General features: G+C 47.9%; 2 protein-coding genes across 5 annotated transcripts in view; both read right to left on the minus strand.

Annotated features, from left to right (window-relative positions):
- Positions 1–4,541, minus strand: part of LOC308482710 (tyrosine-protein phosphatase non-receptor type 11-like) — a 60,387-nt gene extending 55,846 nt beyond the window's left edge. Inside the window, 1 exon segment of the mRNA XM_081016138.1 lies at positions 4,385–4,541. Coding sequence (XP_080872264.1) covers positions 4,385–4,398 — 14 coding nt within the window. The 5' untranslated portion in view covers positions 4,399–4,541.
- Positions 4,542–16,581: 12,040 nt separating this feature from the next.
- The window catches only part of AGRN (agrin), a 244,839-nt gene continuing 235,394 nt past the window's right edge, over positions 16,582–26,026 (minus strand). For all 4 annotated transcript variants that reach the window (XM_081015949.1, XM_081015950.1, XM_081015951.1 and 1 more), the window contains 3 exons: positions 22,996–23,220; positions 19,798–19,901; positions 16,582–18,846 (listed from right to left, as the gene is read on the minus strand). In XM_081015949.1, the coding sequence (XP_080872075.1) occupies positions 18,689–18,846; positions 19,798–19,901; positions 22,996–23,220 (487 nt within the window). In that variant the 3' untranslated portion in view covers positions 16,582–18,688. The remainder of the gene's footprint in view (positions 18,847–19,797; positions 19,902–22,995; positions 23,221–26,026) is intronic.

Below are 26,026 nucleotides of genomic sequence, written 5' to 3' on the forward strand. Positions count from 1 at the left end.
TAGGTTGGCAGGAGCAGGGACCGAGCAACGGGAGCTCACGCCGTCATGGGGATTCGAACTGCCAAACTTCTGATCGGCAAGCCCTAGGCTCTGTGGTTTAACCCACAGCGCCACCCGCGTCCCGGTACCTGGTGGCAAAGGGTACCTGCTGGCAAAGGGTGGGTAACAAATTTAAGAAGAGAAAGGAGAATGTTAGATGCACCCCATAAAAAAAAAAACACACTAACTGGGTAGACAGATAAAGAGATACAGACGTAGAAGGAAAATGCACCATCAGCATTTGTGGTCATGTGCAAGACTTAACATGCATGTGCAACCAGAGTCAAGATACAGTTGCCTCTGACTCAAGGCAAGAGGACTTAAATCTGCAGTGTTATACTACTCCTGTCCAAACCAGGGTTTCCCAACCTTGGGTCTCCGGTTGTTTTCAGACAACAATTCCCATCATCCCTGACCACCGGTTTTGCTAGCTAGGGATGATGGAGACCCAAGCATTGGAAACATACTACATGGATGTCCTGTCTGCTCTCAGGTTCAACACAGGTTCCTCCCCTTTCCGCAAGAACCCAAAATGAGCCCTATAGCTGGACCAGGTCCAAAGGCCTATCTAGTCTGGCATCCTCTCCTCCCAGTGGCCCACCGGATGCCCCAGTGGGAAGCCCCACAGCAGGACCTGAGTGCGAGAACCGTTTGCGATTCCCAGCAACTGGTATTCAGAGGTGCACTGCCTCAGACAGAGGTAGTAGAACACAGCCACCAGGCCACCACAAACCATAGCTAGTAGCTCTGACAGCCCCAGACACCCCAAGGCCTCCTGCTCCCTCCAAAAACTCCATCCTTTCTCCCTCGCTGCCCCATGTGCTTGGCGCAGCCTTCCAGGACAACTTGTCACACAAGCTCCCTGGTCCCATTGGAAACTTGAGCACTTTCTTCTCAAACACTCTCTGGTGTTAGCCTGGACCTTTCTCCCTTTAAATACATCCCCCCCCCCCAGCCCCCAAACCATGGAAAGTCCAAAATGGCCAGTACTGAAAAACCCTGCATTTAAAGTGGGGGGAAGGTCCAGGAGCAGATTGTGTTGGGGTTCCTGTTTTGTTTGCTCCCACTATGGACAAAGTCACTATTTACTCCTGCCACAAATTCCTCCCCTTTGTTGTTTTCTCTGTGCCAGAACCTTATAGATTGTCATCTCCTCGGGGCAGGGACCATCTGCTCCTGCTCTGTGGAATACAGGGCTCTCGGATGGCATCAAATGCTTCACTAATAGTAATAATACACCTCGAAAGGTAACAAAGGAAGACCCTGATGGAGAGGAAACAGGGAACACCCTAAGCAAACAAGGACAGCTGCCCCATAGCAGTTCCACTGCTATGGATGTTTTCTAGCTTAAATAAAAGAAAAGGCTTGTTTATATTTTTGCAGGGGGTGGAATGGGCGATTACAGAATATATATATTCTTAAGAGAACGTGGAGAGCCTGCTGGCCTACCGGCAGGACAGCCCATTTTAAAATAGATCATTAAAATAAGAAATTCCTCTGGAGTGACTCAGCAAGCAATATCTGTTTCCTACGTTTTTATCTCTGCCCTTTCTGCAAAAAGCTTAGGCCGATGTCTACGACAGCATCCCCCAACCTATCGCCCTCCCTGGCTGCTTTGGGCTACAACTCCCATCAGCTCCATGGGAGTTGTAATCCAATGCATCCGGAGGGCACTAGGTTGAGGGGTAAGTCTGAATACATGCGCAATGCATTCACACCTCCTCATTCCCACAACAACCTTGCGAGGTAGGCGAAGGTAATGACAAGCGACAGGCCCCAAGGTCACTCATTGGAGTTTGGACCTGTGTTACCTGGAGATTAGGTCCAACATTTTAACCTGTCCTAGGCGGGGCTGATGGGGGTTAAGAGTCCCAAACACCTGGTTGGCCAAGACTGCTGTAACCATTACACCACGCTCCCAGCAAAATGAAGCTTTAAGTTACAGAACATTCAGCACAAACCTCTAATCAAGCTTGGCAGACATCAGTCTAGGCCTCCCCAAATGTTGCAACGGCCAAAGAGTACCAACAACAATTAAAAGGCTTTTGGGTTCCAAGAATTCAGAGTTCCTTTTTGGGTTCCGAGTTCCGAGATTTTGGGTTTGAGCAGAAGGAACATGAGGTCAAACAGGGTGACGTCAGTGGCGGGGTGGGGGGGAGAGATACTACCTGACAAGCTGTTCCAAACTCTTTTAACCATAAAAATGTTCCTTTGCAATCATGGTTGCTAAACCGAAAGGAAGCCATCCTTTAAAAAAAAAATTATGCTCCAGGGTTAAAGCTTGCGAGAGGGCACTTTTCTGATTTGGAGATTATTTGCACTGAGGTATGTGTGTGAATCTATAGCTATCGAGCAGTGAGTTAGGAAGTCAGTGGCTCAGAGGTGCGCCTGTCATTTACACAATCGCAGTTACACAACTGCAGAAATTGCAGATTCTGCACTCTGCACATCCTCAGGCGCACCCACGCTGAAGGGCAGCTTTCAAAGCAAAGCTGTGAGCTTACCTCCTGACTGCAGAATTAAATATTTAGTAGGCAGAGGGGAAAGGAAAGAAATTGCACCACAAAAACCTGTTATCTGCATTATAACCACGAAAGAAGATAGAAGGGAAAAGAGGTTACTCTGGGTGGGGGTAGGAGGAGAATGAAAAGAAGGGTCTTCCATCAGAGTTTTTTTGTTTTTGTTTCCTAAAGATTTTAATTTAAACAAGGCAAACAAAAGGGGGAAAATTACAGTACAATGCAGAATATCAGTTGATATCCATTAGAGGGATTCAGAGTTCAAGTAACATTAAAAACAACAACCCAATACCCAGCCTCCAGAGCTCAAAAGAAGAAAATTGGGGCGGGTTGGAGGGAGAGATTAAAATGTGGAAATGACCAAAGGAAGTTGGTGATGAGGCAGAAGGAAACTTTTCTCTTTCACCCAATTCAGTCTGACTTAAGACTTCCCTACCACATGATGCAGGAATGACCAAAGTAGCTAAAGTGTTCATCTTTGCCCTGGATTTCGAGACCTGATAATGTATAGTTTTAAGACAAATATTAGTCCCATGATTGTATGTTGTTTTTAACTGTTTCTAATACCATGCTTTAAATATAATCAACTCCGGGGCCTTAGAATGAAGGGCAGGTTAACAACAACAACAAATAAGATAGGTCTGTTGTAAATTATTCTACACAACAGGTACATGGTGCACCCCTGTATAAGAGCAGTCTACCTCCAAGTACCGCAAACAGGAGGCAGGGGGGACGGGACCAAAAGGCGGTTGCTGCTGCTTTCCATTTAATTAATCCAACAAAGTCTGATCAGTGTAGAGCCACTGAAATTAACATACCTGAAGTAGCAAGGTCCATTAATTTAAATGGGTCTACTCAGCGTAGATTGGCTACAAATGTTTGCTTTATACACAGACACAGAGCTTTTTAAATTTATTTTAAAGGTAAACTAGTCAGAAGAACTAAGAATGAAGAAATTAGAAACTGAAAATAACAGCCCCGCAGTGCAAACAGTGTACTGGCAAGGTCTGATGGGAGTTGTTGTCCAAAACATTGCAAAGCGGTGATGGGGGGGGGGGGAGAGTCGCATCAGCTTGGCACAGGCTGACCTAAGGACAGGCCTCCATGCTCACGGACAGTCTATCTGCAAATATTAGGTACCGAGGGTCGGAGAGAGGAGAGTTGGGCAACTCTCCCTCCTCCTCGCCATAGGGTTGGAGGCTCTGACGGGAGTTGTAGTCCGAAACATTTAGAGGAGAACAGCAAACATGGGGGGAAGGTTGAGCTAAATATAGAGACCCTCCACGACCAGGGGGAGTCTACCTCCAAATAATAACAGATAAGGGGGTGGGGCGGAAAGGAGGGTAGAGACCTGTGCCTTGTTTACAAACTCAAAAACACACTGGCTGGCTGGGAGGGGGGGTTCGGACGGGAGTTGTAGCCCAAAAACATCTGGAGAAGCCTGGGGTGGGTGGGAAGGATGATCTAAATAAAGAGACCCTCCATGATAAGGGGCAATCTACCTCCAAATATTAAGGGATTATTCCCACCCTCCTACGCTGACGGGAGCTGTAGTGCAAAACATCCGCTGAAGTACACCACCTTTTTGCGGGGGGGGGGGGGAGAAGGAGGTTGTTTTAAATCCTCCATGTTCAGGGGCGGTCTACCTGCAAATATTAGATACGGAGCGGTGTGGGGAAGCAAAGGAAGAACGGGGTGGGGACGGAGGCTGTCCGCTGCCCCGTTTCCGAGCTTCACGCCGCACCACCACCGAAAGCAAACAAAAACCCCAAATTGCAAAACTCCACACATTTCGAACGCGCCGCAGGAGATTAAGCGGATCTTACCTGCGGGAGGTCATCGCAGCTCCAGCCCCGGGAGGGACACGCCCCCCCCACCAAAAGGGGGAAAAAAAAGTTGCGTGTATTTCCCTAGTTCACAGCGCGGTCCGCTCCTCTCGCAGCATCAGCGCCAGTTCAGGCGAAGGAGCCAAAGGGAGCGGCTTCCCTAAAGACTGAGAGAGGGAGGGGCAACACTCCCGGGTCACGCCCCCTCGCCCACCTCCATATATGGGCGCCCAGTCCCGCCCTCTGGCCCGACGCCGAAGCCGCTCATTGGCCGGAGGGTGGAAGCAGCCCAGGACACGCCCCCGCCCCGCGCTCCTCCAGCTGGGGCTCTGGCAAACCCACGTGTCGGCCAAGGGGAAAGCCCTCCCTGCAGAGAGAGAGGGAGATGTGTGAGAGGGGAATCCCCGATCCGCCAATCAACGCCGCCTGGCAACAGGCACCGCCTGGCAACGGAGGAGCTGCGCTTAAAGAGACAGCCCTTGAAAGCTTTTGTAGGGGGTGTGAAGTTTATTTACGTAAGGGGGATTTTTTTTTTTTGAGGGGAGGAGGTGTTTTTAAGCGAGGGGCGTTAATTGGGGGTTGGTGTTGGTTGGTTGTCCTGTTTTTTGCAGCCGCCTCTGCAAAAGCTTCAACATTTTTAAATTATTTATTACTTAACAAATTTGTATTCCCCGCTTCACCCGTAGATCTGTGGGCTGTTCGCAGCATAAAAATGCAAGATAAAAAAGCAAAATACATAAGAAGAACAGGAAGAAAACAAAACAATAACCTCACACAAACTCTACTCAGAACATCCTACTCAGAACTCTACTCATTTATTCATTGCCTTTCCCCCCCAAAGAGCTCAAAGTGATGATATAGACGACATACATGATTCTTCCTTGCCCTCTTCATTTAATCCCCACAACAAACTCCCGTGAGGGAGGTTAGGCAGAGAGGCAGTGACAGGCCCAAAGTCACCCAGTGAGCTTTGTGATGAAGTGGAGAATTTGAACCTTGGTCTCCCAAGTCCTGGTCCTAATCTCTAACCACTATACCATGCTGCCTCACTGTAGCTTTATTATTTATCTGGCTATCTATTTTGTAGGTTTAAGTTGTTTTTCTGCTTTGAACTATTTGAAAGCACTTATTCATGTTTCAAAAATCTCTAAGGGTGTTTAAATTTTTTTAAAAGAGGTTTTCTGTTAATTATTCTGCTTTAAATGTGGGCCTTTCAGTTCTGTTTTCATTTGTGATGGTTTGTTTTGATAGTTTGCAATGCTCTGTTTTACATTTTAAGACAAGTTGTAAACCACTTAAGAGATTTACTATTTTTATTTCTTTGGGAAGTGTAAAACGGTGTAGTGTTTTCTTAAATAAAGACATCTGTGTATGCACTGGGCTGTTATATTATTTATATATTTACGATTAAATAATGTTATTTATACTATTAACACACTATGTCCTTGCCGGGGTGGGAGAGATCCAAAACTGAGCAATGAAACAAACTACTTTGCAGCCAGAAAACGTTATTTCCTTGCCCTTTTCCTAGTTAAAAGGAGCTGAGATCCTGAAGCTAGGAAAGGCTTCTTTCTCCCTGCTCAAATTCTTTGGCTGTTTCTGCCAGGCAGACGAAATGACACTGAGCTTTCTTGGCTGGCGCCCATCAGAACTAGTGGAGCAGAAGATGATTGGCTGAGCCAGAGCTAATGACAGACCTTCCAAGTGTCCCTATTTCCCAGGGACAGTCCCTGATTTAGAGAAGCCCTCCCGGTTTCCTATTTGATCCCAGAATGTCCCACTTTTCCTCAGGACGTCCCTATTTTCATGGGAGAAATGTTGGAGGGTAGGGTGGCGCTGTGGGTTAAACCACAGAGCCTAGGACTTGCAGATCAGAAGGTCGACGGTTCGAATCCCCACCACGGGGTGAGCTCCCGTTGCTCGGTCCCTGCTCCTGCCAACATAGCAGCTCGAAAGCACGTCAAAGTGCAAGTAGATAAATAGGTAAGGTAAACGGCGGGAAGGTAAACGGCATTTCCGTGTGCTGCTCTGATTCGCCAGAAGCGGCTTAGTCATGCTGGCCACATGACCCGGAAGCTGTCTGCGGACAAACGCCAGCTCCCTCAGCCAATAAAGTGAGATGAGCGCCGTAACCCCAGAGTCGGTCACGACTGGACCTAATGGTCAGGGGTCCCTTTACCTTTACCTTTATGCAATGAGAGGAGGAGCCAACTCATTCTAGATTTGTCCTCCTCCTCCTCCTGTTCTCCTAATAGACCAGCCTCCATGACTGAACCCTATCGATTGACAGATGATAGGAAAATAAATCTTTCTTCTTTTTTCACAAAAGGTGTTTAGCAAAAATCCAAAGATTTGTAGTGTTACAGATCTGCGGTAACACAGTTTTGGGTGCAAGGGCACCCGTAACTGCTAAGGTGTGTTGAGAAATTAATAAATGATGGGATTTAGATAGCATTTGAAGGGAAGATGCCAGGCCAATGAAAAATACAGGGAAAGCTTTTTATCCCTCAGGCCAGGAAGCAAATCATTAACCCATCAATGGAAACCATCCAGTTGTCAAAGTGACAGGGGGGGCATGATGTCACACAGGAAAAATGCTCTTTAAAAAACCCCAACAGTTTTGGATACAGTGGGGCAGGCAGACAGATGGGGAGGAGTTGCTTGGAGCAGGCATTCTTGGGAAGAAGAAGAAAAGAAGTGGGCAGAACTTCAGGAGCTGCTGTGAGGGCAGGAACCATCTTGGCAGGCTGGGGCAGAGGCAATGAGATGGCGGTCAGGATGCCTTGGAAATCCAGCACTGGGGAAACACACCGCTCTTGAGATGTGATGCTCTGAACTCTCTCCAGTACACCTGAAGGAGCGTCTCCACCTCCATCGTTCTGCCCGGACACTGAGGTCCAGCGCTGAGGGCCTTCTGGTGGTTCCCTCATTGCAAGAAGCAAAGCTACAGGGAACCAGGCAGAGGGCCTTCTTAGTAGTGGCACCCACCCTGTGGAACGCCCTCCCACCAGATGTCAAAGAGAAAAATAACTACCAAACTTTTAGAAGACATCTGAAGGCAGCCCTGTTTAGGGAAGCTTTTCATGTTTAATAGGTTATTGCATTTTAGTGTTTTGTTGGAAGCCACCCAGAGCAGCTGGGGAAACCCAGCCAGATGGGCAGGGTATAAATAATAAGTTGTTATTGTTGTTGTTGTTGTTGTTGTTAGGCTTTGGGTGTAAATATGTGCGAATTAACCCTATTTCTTAGTTTCCTATGGGCCTCAATTTCCCAATGGCAGCACAACCCTGGGAGAGAACCCTGGAATATTGCTCCTGCTCAGCAGAGACTGGGGATGCTGGCATGCAACGTTTGTTAACAGCAGCAAAACAATGGAATAAAATGACCCTACCAGCCACCGAGATTCACAAGATGGTGTGTGAGCTTTCAACCAACGCAGAACTCTGCACAGGGCAGGATGTTCTAAAAATATGAATGTAACGTGAGTCAAAGGCCCACCAGGTCCAATATTCTATTCTCACAGTGACCAGCCAGGTGCCTCAATGATAAGCCCCAATCTGAGCACCTGAGCACCGCAACATCTTCCTTGCTTCCAATTCAACAGTGGAGGCGATGTTTAGACACCCTAATATGCAGCCACTGCTGGCCTTATTCTCTATGTGTGTGTCTCTTACACACAGAGAGAACACAGTTCTTGCAGCCCCCTGAGGTTGCTGGGGAGCCAGTGCGGCACAGTGGTTAGACCAGGACCTGGGAGAGACCACAGTTCAAGTCTCCAGTCCACAAGAAATCTCCCTGGGTGACCTTGGGGCCATCACTGTCTCCTCTCAGCCTAACCTACCTCACAGGGTTGTTGTGAGGATTAAATGAATGGGAGGAGAACCATGGACTTGAGCTCTTTGGAAAAGAAGGCGAGGGTATAAATGCAATAAATAATGCCCAGCTAGAGACCCCTTAGAGTTGCCTGGGGTGAGGAGATGCCTGTGTGTTAAGACAGTTCAATCGTGTGTGTGCATGCATGGGCACACACCTTTGGTTCAATGGGGCCTCTGAAGAGTTGTTCTAGTGAGTTAAATCCACCTGGCCACTAGAGGGCGAGGGAGTTCAGAGTGAAGAAAACTGCAGGCCTAGGCAGATTTATTTACCTGTGTGTAAGCCCCAAGCGGCTTAGTCATGCTGGCCACATGACCCAGAGGCTGTATGCTGGCTCCCTTGGCCAATAAAGCAAGATGAGTGCCGCAACCCCAGAGTCGGCCACAACTGGACCTAATGGTCAGGGGTCCCTTTACCTTTAAGCCCCACCCAACATGCTGAGACAGGCAGGTAGGGGGAACATGTGGCCCTCCAGATATTGTTGGATTCCAACTGCTGGCTTGCTCTTGACAATAACCAAGGATGGGAGCTGGAGTTTTGCAACAGGTCTTCTTGAAGTGAGCCTCAACTCGATGCCTTTTGCTGGGGCCAAATTATATCCCTCATTTGATTATGGACAAACATGTGAGCCTTACAGCAGCTGCCCTCTGGGTCTGACAATTGGAACTGGTTGCTTTTAGCTTTGTGATGTGAGAGCCTTTTAACTGGAGACGCCAGAGACTGAACATGGGACCTTCAGCCTGCCAAGCAGCTGGTCTAATTGAGCCACAACCCGTAAGACATAGTTAGCTGTCTTATTCTGAATTGGGTTATAAGTCCAGCTAAACCAGCATTATCTGCACTGACTGGGAGCATCTGGGAGCATCCGACCAGTGTCACTCCCAGGCCTACCTGGAGATACCATGGGGGATTGAGCCACAGACCTTCTACATGCAAAGCAGCTGCACTCTTGTCACAGCTCCTGCCTTTTGTTTTGGCGCTGGAGAAGGGCAGGAAATCTGCATTGCTGCGAGTGCGCCTGAGCGCCATTTGAAGAACGGAAGTTTTTGCAATAAATTAGGTTCCGCCTGGAGCTGCCGTCAAGACAATTGGTTTTGTCGTTCTGTAATGTTATCCTTTTGTAATTATTTGCCAGATTTACGGGTTGTTGTCGTTTCGCCACGGCTTATGATCAAACAAATAACATTATTACCTTCCCGCCGCAGCGCAAAGCTGATCTGATGGATAGTACTTAACTGTGACTGTAGGAGCGTAGGACGGTATTCAGCAAAGTTTTGCCCAGAGCAGACCTCATAGGAATGAATGGACCTAGCTGAGTCGTGTGTCCATTCATTTCAATGGGCTTGCTCTGAGACAAGCTTTGTGGAATGCCACTCATAGGAAGCTGCCTTCTACCAAGTCCCAGGCTTTTTGCCACCTGAGGAATCTGCTTCACTCGGCTTAATGGTAGGGAGAGATCTACTGGATCCAGATGGGCAAACTGGGGGGGGGGGGCACGGTGGCAGGAGAGGCAGCTCCTCTGTGTGTGAGAGGGAGTGAAGCTGTAAATAAATGTGGAGTTGGAGAGCTGATAATGTGCAGTTTGGGAAGTGGTGTGTGGGAGAGAGAAATTAGACCTGTTAGGCGTATGTGTTTATTCAGTGCTTAAATGACAGGCCACGTCAGGGACAGCCTGTGCACAAATTATATAAAGGGCAGAATGAGCTCAGTTTCCATTCTTGAAACAAACGGCCCAAACCATATCAAAACACCTTCCTCTCAAGGCCCTCATCCTCCTCTTTTTCACCTACATCTCTGGGCAGGCGGCACTTTGTCACATCCCTTTAAATAGCCTTAAAAGTACTTTCTTGTGCCTGTTAGTTGCTCAGCTGTGGCAAGTTCATAAATGCTGCTGTGCGGGAGGTAAGAACGATGGGCCCCTTTGGAGAAACTGCATCTGGCACAGGGTGCAAGCAAAGAGCAAGTTTCTTTCACTTGTTTAATGGTGTGCAGTGTCTGATGGGAACATAGGAAGCTACCTTATACTGAATTGGTCCATCTTAGGTCAGTGTTGTCTACACTGAGTGGCAGAAGCTCTCCAGGGTTTCAGGCAGAAAATCTCTCCCAGCCCTACTTGGAGTTCCTGGAAATTAGACCTGGGACTTTCTGCCAGCAATGCCGCTCTTGCACTGAGCTGCATGCATTTCCCAACTGGGGAATTTGCGGAGATGGATAAACCTGCTTCAAAGCATCTCTTTTGGACCACATTGTTGGGAGGGATAACATTCAAGCGGCCAGTCCACTTGCCAGATGCTTAGCCCCAACCTGGTGCTGGGCATGGAGTCCTCAGAGGACAGGCAGCCCCCTGCCCCCAAATACAATGCTGAGGGTCACTTTGAGGGTCCCTCTGGTTTGATACCTGATGACAAAGCCCTGGAGCCACCAGAGCAGGAGGGAGAGCTGCCCCCTCAGTTCCTGAGAGCATCAGTGCCAGCGGTTTCAGGTCCAGGTCAAAGACTGACAACACAGTGTGCTTCTACAGGCCCAGAGTGATTGGTTTACTCATGAGTAAGCACTCCCTGGTGCTCTTTCGGGGCCAGCAGCTGTGGTTAGGGAGGCTGGTTTTGGATATAAGGCCTCACTCTTAAGCCCTCCTGTTGCTGGAAGCCACATAGGTTGACGTTGAGAACAGGATGCCCAAGTAGATGGGCCCCTGGCCTGATCCTGCAGGGCTCTTGTTATACGTTACTGTCTTCTTAATAAAATGACCAGCGACTGGGTTTGGGAGAGGAGAATGTGGGAGAGGAAGGCGACCGAGCAACGCCGCAATGCCACCCACAAGTCCCACGGAGCTATGCAGAATAATCATTTGAGGGATCTATATTAAGGCTACATCTGCTTAGGGGAAATCCAGAGGATGTGGATCCACTCATGAGCTCATCACATTTGATAGCAATGGCCCACCGCAGCCATGACCTGGTTTCATCTGACCCACAGAGAGAGACTTTTAAGCCTGTGTTTCTGCCCAGAGACCAACCCTGAGGGACCTCTGTTGTCACTCCAAAAGCTTTCCACTGAGACTACTGAGGTGCCATTGTTAGCGGAAGCTAGGAGTCAAAATTTCCATCCCCAGTTTTTTTATATTTAAAAAAGAAGTCCCCAGAGGAGGGAAAAGAGAGAACAAAACAGCCCCTTCTCTCTCCCTCTCTCCCCAGGGCATTCAAGACTATGCCAGACAGTTCGAACAGACCATGTCTGTCCTCAGCTGCGGATTGTCCATTAGGGGGTTGGCTAAGCCCCCCAGGGCCATTTCCTGCTGAACAGTAGCCCATTAGGATGCTGTTTTGGGTAGCAAGATATATCGGGCCACTTTTTGTATTAATCCTGAGCACAACCAACTGGGATTGCAAACCCCAGTCTAGCAAAGAGGATGCAGCCTACAATTCTGCACAGGGACCCACTGGGTGAGAGAACATCTCAGGCAGCTGTGGTGGGAAATGGACCTTTGGGGGCAATCCAGCCTGCAGTCCGGGGCTCCCCCCACTCCTGATTCAGATGGTTCACTTGCTTCAACATGTAATAAGTCAGCCCTGCTGCTAAGGTGGCCTCCTGTTCATTCTGCTTGAGGGACCCTTGATGTCTGCCCTTAAAATCCTGCCCTGATGGTGCCACGACAGGGGGAGCAAGTGTGGCTTGCTTAAATATTTTATTTTGCTTGTTGCTTTCTGGACCAGGTGGTGGAAATAAAACTCCCTCCAAACGTAACCCAAAACTGCACCGCTGACCGAAAAAGGGGATCCAATGCACAGAGTCAAACTGAATCTCAGGTCTGGGCAGAGAAGAGGAAGAGAGAGAGAGAGAGAGAGAGAGAGAGAGAGAGAGAGAGAGAGAGAAGAGAGGAAGAGAAGCTGCACAGCTTGGCACCGTCTGCATGTTTTTGCCAGCGCCCGGCCCTCTTGCAGCAGCAGTTTCCCAACAATGGCCTTGTTGTACGGGCGGCTCGTAACATCCATGCCTCTTTTGCGGGGTCTGACGCAAAGCGAGCCTCGGGGGAGGCGGCGGCTGGTGTCTGCTGGCAGGGGATGAAAACATCTGGCTTGTGCCAACTACAAGCTGGAGAGGCAGGCCAGGGGAGGAAGTCAAGAGGCCCATCCGGATTTCTGCCGCGCCCAGTGCAGCCAAAGGGTAGGGGCCTGCCTGGTACTGAGTCAGAAACATGGTCCATCTAGCTCAGTATTGTCTACACTGGCAGGCAGCAGCTCTCCAGGATTCCAGGTAGGGGGTCTATTACTCTCTCGTCCTTGGAGATCCTGGGATTCCATCTGGGACCTTCCAAATGCAAGGCAAATGTTCTAACACTGAACTCTTTCCTTCCTTTAAGACAGTTCAGTGACATATTGCAGTCTAGCAAATGCATTAGAGGTGAATGCAGAGCAGGGCCAGTGATGGGTTTGGCCTGAAGTAGGATTGTGGCCCAAGGAGAGGACCAAACAAAGGCCTGTGGGGCTGCCTTTGCCCCCCAGGCCTGAGATTCCCCCACTACTGCCTTACAACCATTAAAAGCACCTAACTTGCCCAACTGTGCAGCTCACACTAGAAGAGAACCTAGTATCAGTTAATAAATTTAGGGGTAATGATTAATGCTGCTTGGCATTTTTTTACAGTGTCTTACAAGTGTCTTACAAGTGAAGACAGAGGCAACACTTTATAGCTAAAGACAGATGCAACAAATGGGGTTTGAACAGTTTTCCTGCCTTCAACAAAAAGCATTTTGCCTACGTTATCTTGGTCTTCACCCACCAGATGTTTTGGACTACAACGCCCATCAGCACTTGCCAGCACTGTATGTGTCTTCACATGCACACCCATTATCTGCCCATAACAGTGATGCTGAAACCAACTGGCCAAACAAATGGACATACAACCAAAGGCCTATCTAGCGCCGCATCTAGTTTTTCACCATGGCTACCAGGTGCTTCTTGGCAGCAGCTGGTAGGAAGCGAACTACCCCTCCTGTACTCATGATCCCCAAATACTTTATTCAAAGATATACTGCCTCTGAACTTGGGAGAGAATATCTATCGGAGTTGATAGATGAAAGCACTTTTGGTTGTGGTGGTGGATCTGTCCAGAAACTACTGCTCACTAGTTTCAAAAAGAAAAGGAAGGGAAACATGGACCACACCCTCTTTTAAATGTATGGAAGGGTTTCCATTTTAATAAAGAAAGAAAAGAAAAGAAAAAAACATTTCTGGGGGACTGACATAAAAACTCAACAATTAATGGTTATTAAACCAGGCTCCCTAACCCAAGTTGAGTCAGGACTGCCATACAAATCCCCAAATGCATATTTTGGTTAAAGGTGGGAGCACATCTGCCCTAGAGTGCATCGCTAGAGCATCATCAGCCCACGGAATTCGTACAGCAGGCCGTAAGTCATTTGTTTACCCTAAGAAGCTAACAAACCAAAACAGATGCCAGATGGACATTAAAAAAATCAAAACCCTTGTTAAAAAGAAGACCCAAGTGAATAGATCCAAACCTCTATCATTAATCTTTCCTTCTGGGGGCGTATAAAACATTGCTGAACAGAAAGCCAAAGCTTAATAAATCTTGTTTAGGATGAAACTTATGCCAGATTTTTTTTTTTTTTTAAATCATTTTAAAAATCCTGGTTCTTCAGTAATCAGGCTATCGCCTGCCAACAACACCTTTTGTGCATTTAAATCTGGTGAGGCCAATGGGGGAAACTCCAAATGGTTCTAATAAACGTGGCACAAGCCAGGCGGCTGCCCCACCAATCTGGACCCAAATTCAAGCTGAATAGTCTCTAAAGAGCATTCCCCAGTCACCACCTGAAGACTGAAACAGATGGCAGGATGGGCTTCTCCTCTCTTAAAGTGTTATTTCAAAACACTGTTGTGTGTTGCTTTTTAATTGGTAATCCGAATAAAAGTTAGGAAGGTGCTCTTCCAGCTTGGAATCCCCTATCCCCAAGGACCACTGGGGCTGCCCTCATCCCCATCTCATCCCCTACTTCTTTCCCTAGCATTATAGGTACATGCTACACCAAACACGTCACCATAAATGGGAGATTCACTTTTCCAATCTTAAAATTCCATTTCCCTCACCAGTTTGTGATACTTATTTTTTAAAGTCCTCATGAGAATTCCATCAGCCTTTTCGTGTGGATCTTCTCCTAATAAATACATCTTTGTATGCAGTTTTACCTTCGTGTACCTATTTCTGCAAAGCTAGTTTCCCCCTTGCATGTTGCTTTTCACTGGCAGATGCATTTTCAAATGGCCACTTTATCCCAATATATTCATTTTCGCGCAACTGGCTCATTGTTGGGAGAGCTGTGTTGCAAAATCCAAAGCAGCAGACTCTGAAAGAGGGGCTTCTTTTGGTCCTTGTACTATTTTTGGAAGGTGCCGACAAGGCAAGTTTACCTTTAAATGCCAAGTGAATTGAATTTCTTACTGCATCCAGCCACATCTCCCATGCATAGAGCACACCTAACACCAACCTACCTGTGGAGGTGCATGAAGAAACTCCCAAACTGCCTGCATTCTTGTGTAGGCACCACTTGCTATGAATGAAGCCCATTTCATGGTTGGAGATTCCAGCACTACCTGGGAGGTTCGCCATAGATGCTACCCAGCCTGGACTAGCAAGGGATGCCCCACCATCCTTTTGATGATCCCCTTTTCACAAATCCATCGCACCAACTCAAAAGCCACCAGAAATGACCCGGCACAACTTATTTCTGTATTTTGTCCTCAGAGACCAAGAGTCCAAACACAACCACCCTTTTCCAGCAATCTGGCCTGCTGCACATACATTCCTGTAGCAGTATTTTGGGCAGTTTCCCTTTCACAAAGAAATCCGGTGCATGTATGCCAATGTGGGGAAGCACAAATAGGGAGGCATACCTACAGCCCGGGAGTATTTGCATTTATCTGGAAAACAGGGAGATGGCAGGCAGGAGCCCACAAAGCCACAGCCCAAAGCACAAAGGTCCCTTGAGCTGGAGCCAGAACCATCACATGCCCCCCCCCAACAGTACATTGCCAGTGCAATGATGCTAAATACTAAGGCTACAGAGCAGAAGAGAAACGCCTGTCTTCAGGCCAGAGAGGTGGCCTTTTAAGAGTTCAGTGGTACCTCGGGTTAAGTACTTAATTCGTTCCGGAGGTCCGTTCTTAACCTGGATCTGTTCTTAACCTGAAGCACCACTTTAGCTAATGGGGGCCTCCTGCTGCTGCCGCGCCGCCGGAGCACGATTTCTGTTCTCATCCTGAAGCAAAGTTCTTAACCCGAGGTACTATTTCTGGGTTAGCGGAGTCTGTAACCTGAAGCGAGGTACCACTGTATGCAGTTCAACAAGGTGGAGTGTAAGAGAAGTGTAACAGAAGCAGCTCAAAAGGGCTTGGTTTGCCTCCAGCCTGCTTTAGAGGAATAGGAGCTATCCTTGGTGCTGAGACCACCTCTTTGGGACCAGACCAGGCATTGCATGATTAGGGGCAATGGGGGGGGGGGGGAGATGTTCTAGCCACTCACCCTGGATGGGAATATAGGAAGCTTTATCCCGCCCCCCCTGCACTCTAAGGGGAACCCAGATCAGATGCCATTGGTGGGCCTGGCTGGGGTGTTTTGGTCCCTGTCAGCTGCTCAAGAGTAGCACCTGCTCACGCAACAGGCTCATGAAAACGCTGAGCTGTGCTATTCCGGACTTCTAGCCATAAATTCTGCTAGCCCTACAGCTACAACCCTTCTGAAACCTGGCAATTCCAAAGCCCATGTTGCATGAGGTAGGGGCATATAAATACCACAATCTGAGAGTGGCAGATAGCTGCAAAGCAATCCAGAATATTCTATTTAAGGGCCTGGTTGACACTTGCAGCGAGGGCTCCTGGGAGTCGTTCTTTTGGGGGACGGCCATACACACACATACACACAGAGAACATCTCCAAGGATCGTTTTCCCGCAGTAAGTCTGAGGCTTCAGACCTATTCCTGTCGGTGGGTTGTTGTAAACAACAAAGAGTGGCGAGGCCGCACAGAGTCGAGACATGTCTGGATAAAAATAACGTGTGGAAATAGGTTTCACAGCTGCTCCTGTGCAAGTCCAAGGGGGGGTGTGTGTGCGTAGGGTGGGGGAGTTATTTAAAAAACAAAAGCCAGGTTGCCAACCTGTTAACTCCTCTTTGGGTGGTTCTCTGTGCAGGCCTGTCTTGGGGTGAGGGGTACGTTATCTGCACAGGCTACCCAAACTGTTAGGCAGGATGGCGGCATTCTTTCTTCCCATTTGTGAAGCACCATGAAAAGCCAGGAAAATTTCACTTATTTAGTCTTTTTTTATTACATTATTTACCACCAAAGGGGGTGGGCGGAGGGTGCCATTTGAATTTTCTGCCACAGGCACCCAAAAGGCTTGGGGCCACCTCTGAGGCGACTGTGTTTGGAATGTTCCAGAGAGGCCTTTGGGGTTCGCAGTCCCTCCCAATCTGCCTTTAACATGCACACCTTAGAAATAAGATTCCCTCCCCTCCTCATCCGTCAACAGGCTGGCATCCATAAAACACAGCCATGGGGGGGGGGGGAGTTTGGGAGGGAGACCCAAAGTTAGGCAAGTGGAGTAGAGCACCATAGAGATCTGGGAGGGGCCGAGTGGCTCCTGCTTGCCCTGTGCTCTGACCCCGCATATGGCGGTTTCCATCGGAAGTGCAGGGCAGTGTACGACCAGAACACAAACTAGATCAGGAACTCAACTGACAGACCTATGAGGTGATCTGGGCAGCGGAATGGTGAGGTTTTCTGACTCCCAATTTTTTAAACCATGGCAAACATCAAAGCTTTTCCCACCAAGGTTAGGTTGCTAAATTGCAGAAAGCAGACTTCTTGTGTGTTGAAAGGGCTTTTGAGCTCAATGTAGTTCTGGAACTCAGAACAAATCCCTAGACTTTGTCTTTGAGATATTGGGATTTTAGGGGAGGGGACCCCAAAAGCGGATTTTTATGCCTCCATACAAGTATTTGTGTTATAGAGCACATGGAGACAGGCTATCATCTGGGGGTCCTTTCAAGGCCCTCCAAACATTGGAACCCTCACCTCCCATCACTCCTCATTGGCAAGGCCCAATGGTCAGGGAAGACAGGAGCTGTCATCCAACCACATCTGAAGAGACACAGAGGTTTCCCCTCCTCCTTCACTAGAGTGTTAAAGCACCCACTTGACCCACAGTTATAAGTTCCAGCATCTTTTTTGGGGGGTGGGGTGGGAGAGAGGACCCAATCTGAGCTAATGAAGTATAACCAAAAGAAGACTGCTGCTCTTCTCAGTGGTCAACAAAGAATGGATTGGGAAACTCAAGAAGTCACCTTCCAGCCATTGGGAGGACTTGGGTGCTGCCCAGGAGTGCTGCCATCCCCTGTCTCCTCTCTAATCTCTCTGGCCTCCCCCCCCCCCCAATGCTAGATCAGACCTCCAGACATTCCTGCAGGAGACAGGAGAATCCTGCCCCCCCGAAGTTCACTTATAGGCATTGGAAGTACGTTGAAAGAAAAAAAATGAGTGTGTGTGAGCGAGAGAGCTTTCCAACCTTTTGTCCACCCTATTTGTGGTTACAAGAAGATAATAGCAAACCTCTTTAAGACTAAAGATAAGGCAAAGACCAGCAGGTGGGTGCCTTGGTTTGAAGGTTTTTGTTCCAACTTCCTTGGACCTCGTCAGCAGGCACCCCATTTCCCCCCACCCACGAGCGGCCTTCCCCACATGCCCCCTTGCTTGCCCCTCCCTCCAATTGTCCACCCGGCTGTTGCTTCTTTTGTTCAAAGCTGTTATGAAAGAGGACTTCTGGTTTCTGCTCCTGCGAGGGCTTCAGTTCGTCGCCTGGGGTCAGGGAGGAATTGTCATGATTTCCTCCTTGTGGGTGTTAACATCCAAAACCGATGTTTTTTAAGAAAAAGTTTCAAGTATGTACGGCATTTACAGCAGAGGATGACGCCTGAAGGCGGGATATAGAAGGTGGGAGCATGTTTGCTCCTTGGTCATTGCCTGGAAGGATTTCTTCTTTTTCTTTTTCTAAATAATAATAATTAAAAAAAAAAAAACCACCCCACAGGGAGGCTTGGCTCCTGCTCAAGAGTCCAACCAGCTTGGATGAGAGAGAACAGTGCACCAAAAAAGTAACCAAAAATGACTCCCCCCAACCCAAAGTTTTATCTTCCATCTCTTCTTCTTCTTCTTCTTCTTCTTCTTCTTCCTCCTCCTCCTCTTCTTCTTCTCTGCCTCCTCGCTTTCCCCCCTCCCTTCCCCCACAAAAATATAAAAAGCAATAAGTTTACAAAAATAGAAAATAATTACAGCAATAGCCAGAAGGATGAGGGGGGAGGGGGGAGGAAGGGAGGGAGGGAAGGGAGGAGAGAGGGAGGGAGGGCCGCAGGCCATATTATTTGGCTGAGCAGTGTAATATGGTGGGGTTGTTTAAAGCGTCCTCCACCAAGTGCAGTTCTTGACGGTCGACAGTGACGTCTCTTATGCAGCCAACGTAGCCGGTGCTGTAGGCTTTGGGGAGTTTGTGGGCCACGCTGAGCTTCTCTAGTCCTCCTGCAAAAGAGGGCGCAGGTGGGGAAGGGAGAGCAAAGGAGAGGGTTAAGGTGAACTCTCACCTGGCAACACACCTCTTTCGCTTTCTTCACTCACGTCTCCATCTTCCTCCCCTCCCTTCTGTATCGCTCTCCCCATGCCAAATGTACTATGTATTCCTTGGGGCAGAGACCCGACTCTGTGAAGTGCACATGACAGTAACGTCGTTTTCGAAGGAGATCTTCCTTATGGGAAACACAGGACTGCCTTGGAAAGTGGTGGGCTCTCATTCCTTGGGGGCTTTTGAAACAGAGGCTGGATGACCATCCGCCTGGGATTCTTTAGCTGTCATTCCTGCATTTCAGGGAGTTGCAATAAATGATCCTTGGGGGGTCCTTTCCAACCTCACAGCTATAGGGTTCTATAACTCTTGTGCTCTGCATACTCCAAATCATGATGGTGAACCATTTACAAAAGATTATTTGGAGAGTGTTAGAAGACAGAAATAAAACTGCTATGTTTCCTCTGAGGAAGATCTTCTTCAAAATGCACTGGGGACAAATGCTCTTTGAACCGAGGCCATCCCTCTTTTTCTTGCTCTGACTTCTACCCAGTGATGGTTTTACTCAGGGTAAACCTGTTCCAATTAATAGACATGGCTAACTAAGTTAGGATTTAACTATGTTCTACTCAGAGTTAGGCCCACTGAAAAGAACAGGCCTAAGTTAGTTGCGTCTGTGAACTTCGACGGGTCTACTCTGAGTGGGACCTGTTTGGTCACAATCCCTTCTCTTCAAAATGCTATGTGCTTCGTTGGCGCAACAGCAGCAGCAATTTGGGCCTTTAGTGTGGAGTGTTTTCTTTCACAGTCTATTCTGGAAGCTACCAGGCTACCTGGAGGAGGGGTTTCGCCAGCCAACGCCCTGTGTGGCGGGCAAGTACACAACCTGGGTTAAGTGGGGTTCAACTCACCCAGCCAAAGAGCCCCGTCTGTGTCCAACTGAGTTGCTCCGAGAGGCGAGGAGCCTGTGATGGGGGACTCATTGCCGACCTGCAAGGACCCATCTCGATGCACTCTGCAGAAAGAGGGGAAAACACAAGCAGTTGCTAAAAGGCTTGGGGTTCTGTATGTGTGGAACGTTGGTTCGTACCAGGTGGAGGAAATTTTGCTTTGCTCTCCTTCTTCTAGAGGGATTTGGTTACCTTGGTGGTAATCGTTCGCCATTCGGTTTCACAGTGACAACCTACCCCCAGTACCTATGACATTTTTCTTTCCTAAGCACCCCACAAACCTTGTAAAAATAAAACAGTAAACATTGTTTGACCAGCCATTTTCCTTAAAATGTTGAAATGTTTAACAACATATTCATTTCGACGGCTTTGCTGAGAGACCAGTTTACCTTTGGGCTCTGTCTCAGCTGTCATTTAGCAGCAGCCATTTTCAGGCTGCAGTAGAGAGAAGGGATGCAAGGCTACTCCATCGGCCTTGCTTAAAAAACCAGCTGCTTTTGGCTTGTCTTCCTCTTTATCTATAACTGAGTGGCAGACATCCCATTAGGCTATCTGAACTGCTCCCATCCCAGCTGCTTGTTACAAAGATCTGTAACTTTAAGAACTGGTGCCTGGATTTGCTCCCCCCCCCCCAAAAAAATCTCTTTTTCCTTGCGGGTCATATCTTTTAGACACTAAGCCTGAGAGCTGGGACTGTTAGGGTTTCCTTGGCCTGCAAGCAGCTCTGTGAACCTTTTCGACTGAAGAGTGGAATTTAAAAAAAGTGAAGAATGATTGACTAAGATTGTGTCCTGGTTTTCCTCCCTAATTTCATATATTTCTCATACAAGTGCTTATAAAAATTGCCAATAGCAAGTGGCATGGTTAAAGAGGTGTTTCCTTTCTCTCTCACACACAGCCGTGGGACAGAATGTGTCTTCTAAAATTATTCTTGCCATTAGGAATTTTAAGAACTAAGACAATTGGGGTGGGGGGAAATTCTGCTACCTGATTAACTGGGGCATCTATTTCTGAGATGTTTTTGAAGGAGCGCCTCTTCTAAGATTATTCTGTGATGTTATGTGTGCATTTCCTGAAAACAAAGTAAAGCCTGCTCTTTGCTTCTGAAATGTTTTTACGCTCCTGGAAATCTAAGAGCACTTGATGAATCAATTACTTGGTTCAAAAAAGCTCGCATGACTCATCAATTAGTATCTTGTTCACTGAATGACAGCCCAGGAAACAAGCCTTCATTTGCATGATTGGTTTCAAGGTTTCCGCTGCCTTCAAAGCACCATTTGGGCCCCCTGGATTGAAGGTGGGGAAGACGGTTCTAATATCTACAAGCCCCACTGCAGGCTCCTCCCTAATCTAGCCAATTCATGGACCCTCCTTGCCTTCTAAATGGAGCAGCTAAGGCATGGGTAGGCAAACTAAGGCCCAGGGGCCGGATCCGGCCCAATCGCCTTCTAAATCCGGCCAGCAGACGGTCCAGGAATCAGCGTGTTTTTACATGAGTAGAATGTGTCCTTTTATTTAAAATGCATCTCTGGGTTATTTGTGGGGCATAGGAATTTGTTCATTTCCCTCAAAAAAATATAGTCTGGCCCCTCAACAAGGTCTGAGGGACAGTGAACCGGCCCCCTGCTGAAAAGATTTGCTGACCCCTGAGCTAAGGGTGCCACATAAGGTCAGAGGGTAAGGTCCTCTCTTTCCCTTGCCCCATGTTATTCAAACACAAACACACACACACACACACACACACACACACACACACTCATTACTCCATCCTGGACCTCAAAAGGCAGCTGCAGAACCCACCCACCCACTCCGCTTTAGGTATCTCAGCCACACATCCGAGATAAAAATAAAAACCCAGAGGTGGGCGGGGGAAATAAGATGTTCATGGGGGTGGACTGCCAAAGCCATAGGCATTACAACTCAGTGCAAGGGACTTTTTGCTTGACCCTTTTCGGGACCTCTTCCTAGAGCCCAGGGTGGACAAGTCTAGGCATGATCTGCCCAAAGGCAGTCTGAGTCACCCGAGGATTATTTTTGTATGTGTGTGCATGACCTGCCAAGCTCTAGGGGTGAACCTTTGCTTCCTTAGCCTCACATGGTGCAGAGGAAAGGAGGAACATTATCTGGGATCGGGAACACCATGGAAGGACAGGACAAGGGCTGTGGGCTCAGTGGCAGAGCTCCTGCTTTGTATGCAGAAGGTCCCAGGTTCGATTCTTGGCATCTCCAGATAGGGCTGGGGAAGACTTTTGCCCGAGACCCCCGAGAGCGATTGCTAGTCATCTGGACTACTTGAAATAAGCTGGACAAAGGACTTTCAGAATTTGCTTTAAAAGAATGGCAATTCCATTTCAGGCAATGTTGCCAGTGCAGACTATATTGAGCTAGATGGATTAACGGTCTGACTTGGCATAAAGCAGCTTATGTTACCATTGTTTTCACTACTACTATATCCCATCCTTCTTAGAATAACAGAACTCTAGAGTTGGAGGGTTCCCCAAGGGTCATCTAGTCCAACCCCTGCAATGCAGGAATCACAGCTCAATCAGGCAGAGCCCAGGATGGCTGACTAGTTGCCAGTTTGTTACTGGTTTCTGTAAAGCTGCTCACCCTAGTGTTTAAAGCCCTAGATGACTCAGGCCACAAACAGCTGAAAGATCTCCGTCCCGACTCAAACTACTGAATTTCCATTCTTCACATAACTTCTGAAGTTACGGCAACTTACCCTGAGTTAGATCATAGGTTCTATCTAGCTCAGTATTCTCTACACCGACTGGCAGCAGCTCTTAAGAAGTTTCAGACAGGGAACCTTTCCCAGTCCTAACTTGGCATGCCCAGGACTGAACATGTGCTGTTCGACATTCAAAACCAATGCTCAGCAGGGATGTCCAACAGGTCGATCGTGATCTACTGGTCGGTTGTGGGGTGTCCCTGGTCGATTGCGGGACCCTGACGCCCCCGCAAACAACTTTGGCTCCCTAAGAAAACTCAATAACTCTGGTCAATACAATGGGCAAGTCACTGCCAATGTCTTTTTACTGGGAGTAAATAGCAGTTTCTCAGAAGTTGGACATCCCTGGCTGAAGCAGCTTATGAAGGTTGAAGGAAGAGGCTGACAAATGATACTGTGAGCAAGCATTCTCCCCAAATGTCCCTCACCTGTATGCTTTGATTTGGATCCACTGGTTCGTGTTGACTGGGACAGTGGAACGCAGGACCATAGGCTTGGAGCCAAGGTCATAGGTCATCTGTACGCGGCCGTCCACAATGGCCAAAGCAATGTAATCTGAACGCTCCAGTCCTTTCCCGCTCCAGAGGATGAGGCCTTGCGTGGCTTCGGTCTTGATGCTCAGCTCAAAGTGGTTCGACTGCAAGGCCTTCTCACTGCATGGAGATAAAGTGGGGTGTCAGATTCTGAGATGGGGGGGAGGGATCTCCCCACTCCTTGTATGCCCACATAATGACACAAGGAGGGAGAGCTGCATTCTCGATGGATGAGTGGATGGTGCTGAGTCCCAGTTCTCAGCGTTGTTTCAATGGTGTACGCCAATTTGAGGTGGAAGCATCACCAGGTGACAACATCCATTCAGAAAACGGGATGGAGTTTGCGTTCTGAAGAACGCTACAAAAGGACACCCCGTTTCACCTTGCAGATTACTGAGGCAACCAAACCATGGAGAAAGTCCCATTTTTTTCTAGCTCAGGCCTAGCTTGGCCCCGGTCCTCATATCTGAGAAGGAAATAAGGTTGCTTTGACAAGCATATAGAAGGCCTATAGGCCTTAGAAGAAAGGGCTTTTTTAAGCTTCAACTGCCACAAAGACGCACATGTACCACGCACGTACCACACAACACGAGACACACAACAGCATGGGAAAGAAGAGTGTTTCATCCCCCAACAGACACAGGATAGAAATAGGTGGCCAGTGGCTGTTGGTGAATTCCACATTGAAACAAATTCAGAAGCTTTTAGAAAAGTGGGGGACAATTTACTGAATTGCGAGGTGAGCAGTTCTAGAAAATTATGGGTTCTAGCCAACTACTTTTTACTCACAGGAGACCCATTGTAATTAATGGAGCTTAGCTAGCCATCTTTATTCGTTTCAATGGGTTTGCTCCACGTAGGACCAATTTTGGATAGGACCAAATGTTGAGGTGCTCATTGTTCAGTGGGGTGGGGCAGGATTCATCCTTTTTATAATATTGGAGAATGACCACTTCTAGTAGATAATGTTTTATTATTTGGATGTTTTGTTTTAAACTTTTGCATTTGCGTTTCTTTAAAAAGAAAATGTATCGCTCCGATACATTTCATGTAGTGAGTGACAAATAAATGTAATAAATAATAGTAGGTTAACTGTGTGTTAACTCAAGAGTATACCCACTGAAATTAATGGACCTACATTGGTCATGTCCACTGATTCAAATAGGTCTATTCTGAGTAGGATTAACACCAGCTATGACCCAATAATACCAAATGACCTGAAAGGAGTTCTAACACCCTTTATAAATACGGCCACTAAAAATGTGTGCAATGCTTCAAGTATTTTTAACGAGGAGGACACTAGCCCATAAAGAAGTCTGCCAATGGCTCTTAGCTAAATGGATCTTCTGTGTCCAGAAGCTGTTAACTAAATAGCCAAGATGGGCAGCCAACAGGCCTTAAAGCCATACATGTGAGCTACCCAGGGGAAAGTGGAGGGAAGTGGTGGCTGCTGTGCTCAGGTTTTCCTCTCAGGCTCCCCAGGCTGGCCACTGTGGGAACAGGAGGTTGGCCTATCCTAGCTAGCTCGACTTATGTTCTTTTTGAGTCAGGTAGGGTGAAGGACAGGATGCCCTGAGCCAGAGCCAATGACAGGCAGAACTGACTGATTCTAGGTTTGTCCCCATCCTCTTCCTCCTCCCTGCTAAGTTCTACAAGGGTGACACTGAAGCTAAGGAGGTAGAAGCTGGCAGGCAGGGCCATCCCCAGGACTGGAGGGACACAAGAAGGCAGGATGCTGGCATCTGGATGAGGTCGGGGGCAGTGCCAGCCTCAACTCTCAGGGATGCCCAGTTGTATTCACCTAACTCCTACTCAGAGTATACCCACTGGAAGTAACGAACCCAAGTTAGTCACTCGCATTAACTTCAATGGGTCTACTTTGAGTAGGGCTGGCACTGGATACAACCACGGATGCTGATCTAGATTGTGGTCTGATTCATCAGGGCCCTCCCCCTGTTCTTAAAACAGCATCTGGGAATAAGGCAAGAGAAAAACCTGAATGCCATCTCTGACTCTGCTGCCAGCTAGTCCAGGAAGGAGTGGTTACTATGTCATACTTAGATCCTCACTTGGTTGTTTTCTGTTTGAGATGGATGCTCTCTTTAATTTATCTGTTGCGTGAATGGAATTGAGAACCTCTTAATTTGATTCTTCTCCTTTGTTCTGGCCTCGGCAGATAACAGCTTTATTAAGGATGACTGGATGCACATTGCTGGTCCCCACCCCCCAGCCTTTCCATTCTTAATTAATTTATTATTATTTTTTTGCAAGTTATCTGGATTAGCTTGTTACGGCAATCTAGGTAATTGAAACCAAGCTCCCAAATGTTGCTAAGCTGTTTGGGTTGTCAACTGCCAAGTCCCACTCTGCCAGAGAGCAGGCCCACTGAAATTAATGGCCCCGAGTTCATCACCTCCATTAATTTTAAAGGGTCTACGCTGAGTAGGACTAGCGTTGGTCCCAACTCTTTTATCTTTTAGAGCTGGGAGCTCTGCAGCAGTGCACCATGTGACAGCAACTGGTCTGCAATTGTGACTGCACACCACCCCATTTTACTGGGTAAGCTTCGGACCTGTAAAACCTGCAGAGATTAAGACTAGCAATGGCTGATCCAATAGGGCTCTTCTTACACCCTTTAGTGGAATATTTAGAATTTTAGAGCAGGTATGGGGAACTGGTGGCCCACCAGATGTAGCTGGACTACAACTCCCACCATCCCTGGCCACCAGCTGTGTAGCTGGGGCTGTTGGGATCTGGAGTCCACAATATCTGGAAGGCCACAGGTACCCCCCCCATCCCCACCACACAACTGCTTTAGAGATATGGAAGGTTGGGGTGTCATTTCAATGGACCGGCTGTTCCCTCTGCCCTGGTGGAACACAGTAAGCAAAGTACCCAGGTTCCCTCCACCAGTGTCTCTGGCTCG

This window comes from Podarcis pityusensis, assembly GCF_964106645.2.
Source record: "Podarcis pityusensis genome assembly, chromosome: 8".
Taxonomy (NCBI): domain Eukaryota; kingdom Metazoa; phylum Chordata; class Lepidosauria; order Squamata; family Lacertidae; genus Podarcis; species Podarcis pityusensis.